An 11,330-nucleotide genomic window follows, 5' to 3' on the forward strand; every position below is an offset into this window, starting at 1 on the left:
AAATATTTCAGTCAACAAATTAGGTGGAACCTAAATGAGGAACCCAAATTTGCGTTCTAATCTGGTCCGATTCCTACCGCTTGCGTAGGAACCCATTCCATAGTGGAACCGGGTTTCGGTACCCAACCCTATCAATCACTTTGACTCACTTAATCAATGGCTTTTCTAATGAATTACATGAAGGTCTGAGGACCAACGTTTTAAATTCAGAAATAAAAAAATAAAAACTGAAAAGTGGTCCTCACCCTTTAGACCAGCTCGTTTTGTCAAGTCCATGGTCAGGAGGATTTCAATCGCACTCCTTGCGTTTGCAGACAGTTCCTCTTCTTCCTCAGGCCAGGGAATATCTACAGTAGTGAGGTGGTAAAAGAGGCAACAAAAGCATGTCATTAATACGATCAAACCATTTGTTTGACTAAAACTGTAATATGTTAAGGCAGGTTTCATACACGTTTTTTAAACCTATTTTAGAGCATTTTGTGGTTTAGTCTTGGATGCCCCTGTAAAAGACAACCAAACCCACCTCTGTTAAGAATATTCTGGAAGACCAGGTGAGGCGCCTCGTCATTGAACGGTGGCACACCTGTGAGGAACTCGAAAAGACACACACCTAGCGCCCACCAATCCACCATGCAGTCTGGATGGAAGCAAAGAAAGGTCAATTTCATACAGCTGCTGCAGCGGTCTTAAAAACCACAGTTTTCCCTGTGATTCCGGTTAGAGTGCACTGATTGTGCTGCGGTGGCAGAAGCAGGGACTAAGTTAGGCTCAGGATGGAGGGATTGAATTTCTAGGTATAAACTTCATTCTTTCATTCTACCTGTAGGTGAATGAAATAGGCCTGAGATATCAGATGTCATTAGCGATCACACTGTCATTTTGCAAATACAATTAAATACATCACATGTGTCCCGTGATATTTGTGACTAGCATGGTAGTTTGAAATGACTGCAAGGATTTAAAACTACATTTCTCACAATGATCTATTGTTGAAAGCCACTTGAAAGCCGATAGATAAATACTGCCACAGGTTCGTTCATGTCACAGACCGTCCGTTAATGAATTCAAATAGCAGCAATCATGCTACGAAATAGCATGGGCCGACTGACAGGAAATACTGCCTTCAGCAGCGTGATAACATTTGAATGAACAACAGCATGTCAGATCATAGAGCTGGGCAATATATCGATATTATATCAATATCGTGACATGAGACTAGATATTGTCTTCAATTGTGGATATTGTAGTATCGTGATATGACATAAGTGTTGTCTTTTCCTGGTTTTAAAGGCTGAATTAAGGTATATTAGTGTGATTTTCTGAACTTACCAGACTGTTGTGGCTGTTTTGTATTATTTGCCTTTTCCCCACTTAGTCATTATGTTCACATTACTGAAGATTATTTATCTTAAATCTAAGTGTGAAGATATTTTGTCAAAGCATCAATTGTCAACACTACAATATCGCCCGAATATTGATTGAGGTATTTGGTCAAGAACAACGTGATTTCTGATTTTCTCCATATTGTCCAGCCCTATCAGATCAATAGGTTATTATTAGATGACATTTTGCAATTGCTAAATATAAAAAACAAATGCCATAGCACATTGACAATGTGCCACAATTACCCAAAATCTACAGATTTTGTCCAGTTAAAAGCACATCAGCCTGATTCCCCCAGCTGTTAACAATGGTGTTAGCCTAATGTTAGAAGACAATCCCCTTTTTGTAGCCTTTATAGTCAGTTTAAACGTTGCCCCTTCCCTTTGATCAGGCCCACAGTTGGTTCACTAATCCCAGGGGCAGAAACAGAACCAGGGGGGAAAGGAGAATGGGGAAAGAATCAGCTCATTACCTCTAGCGTATTAGCAGGCTGGGTAAACATGCAAGCTCGCTTGCACAAACAGCAATAACACTATAAACTTACCACACTGACAACTTCCTGAAACTCAAAGAGAAGGCCTGTCATAGGGTCTACAATGTCAACCATCCAATGTCAATACCATAAGAATGTGTTGTTGTGGTTGTCATGGTGCTTAGAATTTTGCATTCCCTTTCTTACCATGTGGTTTTCCCAAGAGAAGCTCTGGAGCCAAATAGTCAGGAGTTCCTAAAATGGGTGCGCCCTCAACAGGCAGTGCACCCCTTCTCACACTCTTAGGGGTCCTGAAAGGGGTGCAAGTGGTTGACATGGGCTGAGGCGTCTGATGCAGAAAGGGAATACAAGGAAATGTAAAAAAAGAAAAAAAAAAAAAAAAGGTTTAAAAGAAAGTATTGTAGTCAAAAACTGCACAATGTGTAATTCAATCCAACTGCCCTTAAATTAATAACCGTTAAATTACATTGTATTACACCACAAACTATGCCCTGAAAGGTTTTGTGTACCCAAGACAACGTCTGTGCACAAAAGACTACAATCATTCTAATGGTTCTGTGAGACTGCTTTGAACGAGGAGTTCTCCAACTGGACAGCCAGCGCAAAACCTTGTTCAAACTGTGTCTTTGTATGCGTACCTGATAGAGTGAGCTGTTGGAACTGGGTCTTTTCTGCACTGGCGTTGCATTTCCAGACGCAGAATGATAAGAAGCGGTTGTGGACATGTCCATAGCCTCAACAGAACCAACGCTAAATCTGGACATCCCTGATGTGTTGGAGCGGTTAATGGAGCTACAGTAGCTACGGAAGGCTACAACATTTCGCGGCTTGAGGAAGGAGGAGGACTGTGCCAGGTCAGGGAGCCGGTTAAGGAAGGAGCACTGAGATCCTCCCTGGCTAAAGTGACCGAGTTTGGGTGTTCCAGTGTGAACAGCAGAGGGAGTTTGTGTGAGTGATTCAGTGATGGACACATCTTTATTTTCCTTTTGTTCCTCGGGTGATGCTAAAATCCTGTTTATGGAACATTTGCTTGGCTTGAGAGATGCACGGCTGTCGATAGTGAGAGATGTTTCATGCAGAGACCCGTCAGAGTCGAGGCTCAAGCTCCTGCAAATGTCACTGTTCCCAGCAAGGGGTGATGTGAAACTTGAACGTGACAGGTCCTTGGCTTCGTCTTCAAACACATCCTCTGTTAAATCCTCCAGTTCACTAAACAGACTTTTGGCCACAGCAATGGGACTGGAGCGCGTTGGGACCTGGACTTCAGCTGAGCCAATTCTCTCAGTGGAGTACGCGAAGTCACCTATTTGGATGGTTGAAAATGTTCCAGTCAGGCCAGTGTGAAACCACGTAGTCTCTTCTGGAATCTCGTAGCATCTCTTATAGATTGCATTACTTTTCTTGGCTTGGATCTCCAGTGGTGCGGGGCTTCTCCCAACGTCAGCAAATTTCCTCTTTGCCGATGAGGCTGATAGACAAGAATCATCCAGATCTGTGGACCCCAGGTTGTTGGTGTGAGGACTCAATTCTGCAAGATGGTCTGGATCTGACAGAACGCTCGTGGCCCTGGCAGAGAAGCCGATAGAGGCCAGTTTCGAGGGCGGACCGTCTTGTCTGGGTCCTTTGGACTCAGAATGCAATTCCCCCTTCTGCTTGTTAGTATGTTCATTTTCTTTCTGAAGTATAAGAATAAAAGAAAATCCATTTTCACAACAAGGAATGAACAACCAGAAAGGTCAGTATAGGAACTGATAATGGCAAATTTCAATTAATTATTTTGAAAGAATATCAAATTCCAATCCTTTTGTTTATTGTATCCGCTTACATCTGCACCAGTATGTTGTATGTCTTCACATTCCCACAATGGACTGATGCCACCTTCAGTGTCAGTGGTGCTGCATACACTCATCGTGTCACACCTCTTCCTGATCTTCAGCAGTTTGGTGGTCAGATTTTTTGACAGGTTATGAGGGCTAAAGACAATATTGTTGGGTCCTGTAGAGATAACACAGATGAACCAAAACCGTTTAAAACACATTCTTAATGTCAAAATCTCACTAGGAAGCTAAACTATGTACCAGCCTTTCATAAAAAACAGTCCTTGCATAACCAAAGAGTCCGCAAGGTTAGTGACTGATGGGGGCAAAGCCAAGGTGGATATCTATAATGACCTGTTCTCTGAGGAACCAGAGAGGACCGCTGATCTTTTTTCTTCATCAAGGGAGAACCAAGAGAGCTATTCTTCTGTTTTATTTTGCCACAGGACATGGAAGTGGACACAGCAGATGTACTGCAGTGACGCTTGGCTTCTCCTGCAGGTGAATTCTGTTTGATAAAAGTCAAGGAAATGTCATAATTCAACACCAAATATGCATCTATGCATACATATATATATATATATATATATATATATATATATATATATATATATATATATATATATATATATATATATATATATATATATATATATATACATATACATATACACACACATACACATACACACACACACACACACACACACAGTATGCTATTAGGGCATTTATCCATGCATAATTATATAAATTCACTTACAAATCCAATGGCACTGATTAAGGAGAGGACTTGACCCGGAGTGCGGAAGTAATCTTTGTTTGGTTTAGCCAAGGATGGAGTGGTAAGGATATCCATAAGACTCAGCTCTGATAAAGTGCATAAAATAAAGGCAAATGTTACTAACATTGCAAGTGGTAATGGTCACACTTTGTTCAGGTGTTAAGATGATGGGACTCATACCTCTGTCAAGCTTGACTTTAGAAAGGCCGAAGTCTGTCAGTTTGATGTGACCTTCGTTGGATATGAGCATGTTGTCTGGCTTCAAGTCCCTAAAAAGTTATAACTCAGGTAAATTCACAGACCACACAATCACCCTCATCCTCACCCAAAGATTACTCAATCAACCTAAAGCAATTGTTTCAAAGTACCTGTGGATTATACCATGTCGGTGGAGGTAGTCTAAAGCTAGTGCAACCTCTGAAATGTACTTTACACACATATCCTGGTCGAAATACCCATAGATGTGAAGCAGAGATTTGACATCTCCACCAATGAGGTATTCCATTACCTGTAAAAAAATTTTTTTTTAAATAAACATGAAAATAATGCTTACAATAATAATGATAACGTAAATGTGTTTCGTGCAAGTGCCATTTTTGGTTTCTGGTTATACCAGATAGATTTTGGTGGCTGTCTGAAGGGAGTAGAACAGGTGAACTACGAAGGGGCTTTTGCTCAAAGCAAGTGCATCTCTCTCTGCCTTCATCTGGCCCGTCATATTTTTATCAACCATGTCTGCTTTCTTTGTCATCTAAAAAGAAGAAGAGTGGATATTAGCAACTTCAAATAGTCTACTTAACTGATTTAAAGTTGTCAAAGACCAAACCGACTTACTTTAATCGCATATAATCGTGAATTGCCCTTCTTCCGTGCAAGGTAAACCTTGCCAAAAGCTCCGCGGCTAATGGGCTTCAAAATGAGGAAATCCTCGATCGAAGGCGGTTTAGGAGTCTCCACCGATTTATCGTTTTTTCTGCTGGAGTCGTGCTTTTCACCTGCGTCCATTGTGCTGCTGTTTTTAAATGAAGAAGTTGGTTGCGTCTATAACAGCCAGCTAGGCCAGTAGACATTGCGTGTTAAAACAACAATCTAGGGTTTGTTTTGAAATTTTGAATTGACCGTTCTTTCGCGGGGTCCTCTGAACTTCCGTTCCGTTTAGTTATTCAACTAACTGCCTGTGTGTAAATCATCCCTGGGGTTATTCATTTTAGCTGTCAAATAGCAAAGTGCTCTACCACCAGTCACAATTAGGGCTAAGGGAACGATATTGTATATTTATTATGTACATAAATGTTTTTTGAATTGTATTTGTTGTCCGTCTATGTCGTTTTGACATTTTAATTTTGATCAGGCAGTAATGCATCAATTGTGTAATACTCTATGGTAATACCAACAAAGCGTACGTTAGCTAAAAGGCACATCATGGGAGAATGAAAATATTTATTTGGTCATAACTATTTTAAGCACTTTTAATCTTATTTTAATAAAGTTGTGGTTTGAGATCGCCAACTGATGTAACAACGCAGTCTTGCACCCGGTAGTAATTCGACATTACGTCATATTGTAGTCCATTTGACCTCCGATGCCGGAGAATCCATTTGCTGTTATTTAGCTAAGCTGCTGAAAGTTGTGTAACAAGGGAAACCAAAAGGACACCACTCCGGGAGGACTGGTCCATTTGAGTTATATAGAGGGTCTGTCCTCACACATCAACCCCAAACCCCTGATTTTGAGTTATCATTCGGCAATAATGTTTTCACTGTCGACTTGTTTTCAGCCACAGCAGGTAACGTATAGCCGACCGGATTGCAGCTGTTTGATAAGTAAGCTAGGTAGCTAATGTGTCCTCCTCTGACAACGTACAGCTAACTGCGTTTTAGTTATAAAACAAGCTCTATCGGGAACGGACAGTTATGGAAGCAATGAGAAGGTCTGGATATTGTTATTTAAGTTACGTCTTCACTTCTTGTCATTGACAACCTAGCTCAGCTAAGGTTAGCATTGTTCTTTATCATTGTTCTTTAACGTTGTCGTAGTGAGCTAAGCAGCGAGATCCGACACGTACGGCGAGCTTTGTACGTGTTGTTTCTCTCATGACGTCACCATCTGATATGGGGTACTAACTTAATTTTGAGTTGAAGTTATATAACTGGTACACGTCTGACGAATGTGGGCCAGACTTTTTTCTGATTGGCGGTTCAGAGCAGTCAGCGAATAACAGTCCGACCTCATTGTCTGGACGTCTCACATAACATCCCGAAAACTTGAAATCCCTTTCGGACATTAACTTATGTAAGTGTTTAGTGCATAACACACAGTAAAAGAAAGATTGTACATTTCATCATGTGTTAAAAAGACTTATGTATCTGCCAGATGATAGTGCCCCTCAGCCAGCTCATCAATGCCCTCCACTCTCTGAAGAACTCAGCCACGGCTTCAGTCCAGGCCCTGCACAAAGACTTCATTCCAGAGCACAGTCCATATCTAAAAGAGGTGAGACGGACACCACACAGGTACATGACATGATTGATACAACACATAACCGTCAATGACTTGGGTCTAACCTCCGAACTTAAATGTCTTCATGTGCAGATTACTTTTTTTTTTTTTTTGCTTTTTTGTAATGCAAAAATTGTACTGAACACTAGTTATGTTAGACAACATACGGTAAACAATAGATCTGCAGCCAATAACATCATGGAATTTGTCTTTTTAGGAGGCTTACACACATGAAGCCAGACATATCACTCATGAATGAATTTTACTGAAGCTGTTTAAAATGTGCTTTTCATCATTTATCATAAAAAGGTTTTCCTGCTGAAAACTGTTTTTGTGAATAATTAAAGGATACGCAATCTTCAATAGTCACACTTTTCTTTAACACACAGTAATAACCAGGGCCGGACGGAATCTGCGGATGCAGAGATTTTTATATATATATACACACACACACACACACACACACACACACACACACACTTTTTTAAATTATTAAACACAGAATGTTAACTCATCTTCACCACAAGCAGAATGGCACAAGCAGTTTTTTATTTTTTTAATGTATTCCCAAGCCAACCAGTACATCTCACGTTGTCTGCTTATTTCATGTGCAAACAAGTTATTTTGCATATCCCACAGTGGTGAAGCAGGTCCATTTCACTGTATAAATGTCTATGTCTCTAAAAAAGTGAGTATGTTTTTTAAAAGGCTCTAAAAATCCACATGCATGCAAAGATCCATTTTAGAAAAAGGGTAAATCGCCTTTCTTTCTTTCTTTCTTTGTAGCCCACTGTGAGTCTGAGGGATCTGGGCCTGTCAGAGATCAGGGCGAGTCAGCTGGATGAGCTGGTCAGCAGGTTACTGCCTACACCCGGGCCCGAAGACCCTCCCGCCGTTCCTTCCATATGGAGGTCCAGTCACGTTTCTTCAGACAGCTTCTTTCACAACAAGCATGGTGAGCAGCTCAGGCTTCCCAGCTGTATTGTTTTCTGAGAAAAGACTTTACTTTATCAAAAGCTGTCGAATATCAGACAATTTAGTTACTTTAGAAAGCTAATTTTACACATTCGTCATTATTAGGGGGGTGTAAAAAAATCGATTACCGATTCAAAATCGATTAATTGATTTCCAAAAATCGATTCATATATATATATATATATATATATATATATAAAAAATAAATGTAATTTATTTTATTAAATAAATGTAATTTATTTTATTGCAAGTCTACTGCAATCACATGATAGATAGATAGATACTTTATTCATTCCCCCAAAGGGAAATTCAAGGTCCCAGTAGTTTACAGACATCACACACACAACATACGGAATCAAATTGTGACATTTTCTGAATTGTACACGCCTAGTTATTAGATAATATGTTAAGTGAAACAAACTTTTTTCACTTTTTGTCTGACAGGGTTTTCACACAGAAGGTTGGGTGTTTTTGGCTCCCCAATATTCCACAGACAATACTACAGTCCCCTAAAGGAAGCATGCTCAGAGCTACAAATCCTGCCCGGTGAGAAACAAGACTTTGAAGTGTGTGTGTGTGTGTGTGTGTGTGTGTGTGTGTGTGTGTGTGTGTGTGTGTGTTGTGTGTGTGGGTGTGGGTGGTTTGTGTTTGTGTTGTGTGTGTGTGTGTGTGTGTGTGTGTGTGTGGTGTTTGTGTGTGTGTGTTGTGTGTGTGTGTGTGTGTGTGTGTGTGTGTGTGTGTGTGTGTGTGTGTGTTGACATTTAGGGAAGTGTGTTTAATGTTTTTTTTCGGGCTTTCCATTTGTGTGTCTATTGTTTAGTATGGATCCAGAGTCGGGGTTTCAAGACACTTAAATCAAGGACCAGGCGGATGGAGTCTGGTTATGACGGTCCGGTCGAGTCCGAGCCCTACACACCAGCCTTCATGAAGGTCTGCAAAGATTAGCGGGACCGGTTGGAGGGCACTCTGTATTACCAAAATAATTAAGGGGTGGTAAATTTTGAAGCTTTCCAACCAACTCTCTCCCTATATTTCCCTCCCAGGGATTGCTTCAGAGGGAAAAGGCACCAGAAGCACAATCGCTGGACGAACTGATTAAACAAAAGCACCTTCCAGATAACCAGCAGGAAGCGTTCAAGACGGGGTTCACTGAGGGGTTCATGAGGTCTCAGGCCTTCACTCAGAGAACACAAGGCAAGTTGCTCACCAACTCATATTGCTGATCCATTTGGGTGTCACGACATCATACATCCATGGTTGATGCTGCACACCCCTGACTTGCAGCTGATTGGACGGACGTGTCATGTGGGTCTGGCTGCTCAAGAGTTGCCCATTATGACCTCATAAGGGGCAAGATTCCAGATTGGCCCATCTGAGCTTTAATTTTCTCAAAGACAGAGCAGGATACCCAGGGCTCGGTTTACACCTATCGCCATTTTTAGCCACTGGGGGACCATAGGCAGGCTGGGGGAACGCATATCAATGTTAAAAAACCTCCGTGAAATTTTCATGCCATGGGACCTTTAACAGCTGCACCAGGTTTCTTTGGGTGGCAGTGCCGAGTTATAACACAGAGATCCTTTGATTGACACAAAGAACTTCTATCTCATCTTTGTCTGTGGTCTGTTTTACAGCCTCACTGAGGAGAACCAGGATTATCCTGCTGGCCCTCCTACTTGTTGGTATTTATGGCTTGTCAAGAACCCCGTTTCTCTCGGGTAAAGGCTCCTTTTCTGATGCTGGTTTGTTTCAGTCTTTATTCTTTCCTATGCTTGCAAATCAAGTCAATATTGCCCTACATGCACACTGCAAATAGAACAAAGCTTGTTAGAGCATCCAAATATGTAAAATAAGGCTTTTACTTGGGCCCATTTCTGCTTAAATAGTTGATGTTTTGAATGTGTACCTTTTTTTTTTTTTTTAAAAGACGCTCTAAGCGATGTTGGGTGACATCACTTCTTGTTGACATTGTTTTCAAACAAGACTAAGACTAGCTTGCCCGTCCCTCCTCCTCATCCCGTCCCCTCCCGTTTGTGTAGCCTAAAAACGCGTGACATCGCTTAGAGCACCTTTTTAAAAGGTAAATCCTTAAATTATAGCTGATAAGTCCAGTGTGCTTGTAGAATTTGGCTGATTATTCTGCTGCATACCACCGTGTAGTAGTACTTTAATATCAATTTCGACTATGTATGTTTTTTTTGTATGTGCTAGAACTGTTTGAATACTTGGAATTGATAATTGAATAAAAGTAGCATACATTTGGATTTTTATATTGACATATAAGTGCTGCAGTAAGCATATTGTAAGCAGCAGTGATAGTGTGAGATGTGAGAAAGATTTCTGACTGGTGTTGCTATAGTGAACCAGTTGTCTTGGGATTTCACAGTGAGGTTCCGCACCACATCTGGTCTTGACTCTGCAGTCGACCCCATCCAGATGAAGAATGTGACATTTGAGCATGTCAAAGGAGCAGAGGAGGCAAAGAACGAATTACAAGATGTTGTGGATTTTCTCAAGAACCCAGATAAATTTACTGTTCTGGGTGGAAAGCTGCCTAAAGGTATTTTATATTTTGTTCCGTTTCATCCGTTTTTATTGTCCAGGGGAAAAGCCTGATGCAAAAGTTTGGCAATTTTTTTTTTTGTATCCAGCTATTTTAGGCTAAGTTTTTTTGGTTTTACCCTCTCAGGGATCCTCCTTGTCGGTCCACCAGGCACAGGAAAGACTCTGTTAGCACGGGCTGTGGCTGGGGAGGCCGATGTGCCTTTCTACTACGCCTCCGGATCAGAGTTTGATGAGATGTTTGTGGGTGTGGGTGCAAGTCGAATCAGAAACCTTTTCAGTAAGTTTGCCGCATGTGAGAAACTGTGAGTGACCAGTGAGGTTGAGAAGGAGTTTCCAAACTACTAACAATCTTCCATGTTTGTGGTTTGCAGAAGAGGCAAAAGCTAATGCTCCTTGTGTTATCTTCATTGATGAGCTGGACAGCGTTGGCGGAAAGAGGATCGAGTCTCCAATGCATCCCTACTCTAGACAAACCATCAACCAGCTGCTGGCTGAAATGGATGGGTCAGTGTTCTTCCTTTGTCATTTTGAAAACTGCATGGTCGAAAAGATCAAATGTTGCTGTCAAGAACTTTTACTTCCCAAGCTCAATGTTTTGGTATTTTACAGGTTTAAACCAAACGAGGGTGTCATTGTTATTGGTGCTACAAACTTTGCAGAGGCTTTGGACAGGTATGTTTACATTTCACTTTTTTTTTCTCCTCAGGTTTACATTTGCATATTTAGGTAGCATAGCCGATTGTGTAACAAAGTTTAAAATAAGCTGAAAAAATAACAATCCCCCAAAAAAGAAGTCTCCCAGCTAATCCTGCCTTGT

At 41.0% G+C, this 11,330-nt stretch overlaps 2 protein-coding genes across 4 annotated transcripts in view; one reads left to right on the plus strand and one right to left on the minus strand.

Moving 5' to 3' along the window:
- mastl (microtubule associated serine/threonine kinase-like) overlaps positions 1–5,620 on the minus strand; it is a 6,780-nt gene extending 1,160 nt beyond the window's left edge. Inside the window, exons 1-12 of one of the 2 annotated variants that reach the window (XM_032504315.1) lie at positions 5,309–5,620; positions 5,088–5,225; positions 4,843–4,982; positions 4,655–4,743; positions 4,454–4,560; positions 4,048–4,201; positions 3,702–3,871; positions 2,515–3,552; positions 2,063–2,204; positions 1,928–1,942; positions 524–637; positions 246–347 (exon numbers count right to left, since the gene is read on the minus strand). In XM_032504315.1, coding sequence (XP_032360206.1) covers positions 246–347; positions 524–637; positions 1,928–1,942; positions 2,063–2,204; positions 2,515–3,552; positions 3,702–3,871; positions 4,048–4,201; positions 4,454–4,560; positions 4,655–4,743; positions 4,843–4,982; positions 5,088–5,225; positions 5,309–5,479 — 2,380 coding nt within the window. In that variant the 5' untranslated portion in view covers positions 5,480–5,620. The remainder of the gene's footprint in view (positions 1–245; positions 348–523; positions 638–1,927; positions 1,943–2,062; positions 2,205–2,514; positions 3,553–3,701; positions 3,872–4,047; positions 4,202–4,453; positions 4,561–4,654; positions 4,744–4,842; positions 4,983–5,087; positions 5,226–5,308) is intronic. The other variant, XM_032504316.1, reaches the window with a different exon arrangement.
- A 388-nt stretch (positions 5,621–6,008) lies between these two features.
- LOC116672140 (ATP-dependent zinc metalloprotease YME1L1) overlaps positions 6,009–11,330 on the plus strand; it is an 8,797-nt gene continuing 3,475 nt past the window's right edge. The window contains exons 1-11 of one of the 2 annotated variants that reach the window (XM_032503783.1): positions 6,009–6,260; positions 6,848–6,967; positions 7,760–7,928; positions 8,393–8,494; positions 8,769–8,878; positions 8,992–9,142; positions 9,583–9,690; positions 10,335–10,508; positions 10,638–10,790; positions 10,885–11,017; positions 11,123–11,185. In XM_032503783.1, coding sequence (XP_032359674.1) covers positions 6,225–6,260; positions 6,848–6,967; positions 7,760–7,928; positions 8,393–8,494; positions 8,769–8,878; positions 8,992–9,142; positions 9,583–9,690; positions 10,335–10,508; positions 10,638–10,790; positions 10,885–11,017; positions 11,123–11,185 — 1,319 coding nt within the window. In that variant the 5' untranslated portion in view covers positions 6,009–6,224. The remainder of the gene's footprint in view (positions 6,261–6,847; positions 6,968–7,759; positions 7,929–8,392; positions 8,495–8,768; positions 8,879–8,991; positions 9,143–9,582; positions 9,691–10,334; positions 10,509–10,637; positions 10,791–10,884; positions 11,018–11,122; positions 11,186–11,330) is intronic. The other variant, XM_032503786.1, reaches the window with a different exon arrangement.

Source organism: Etheostoma spectabile, chromosome 22, assembly GCF_008692095.1.
Source record: "Etheostoma spectabile isolate EspeVRDwgs_2016 chromosome 22, UIUC_Espe_1.0, whole genome shotgun sequence".
Classification (NCBI taxonomy): domain Eukaryota; kingdom Metazoa; phylum Chordata; class Actinopteri; order Perciformes; family Percidae; genus Etheostoma; species Etheostoma spectabile.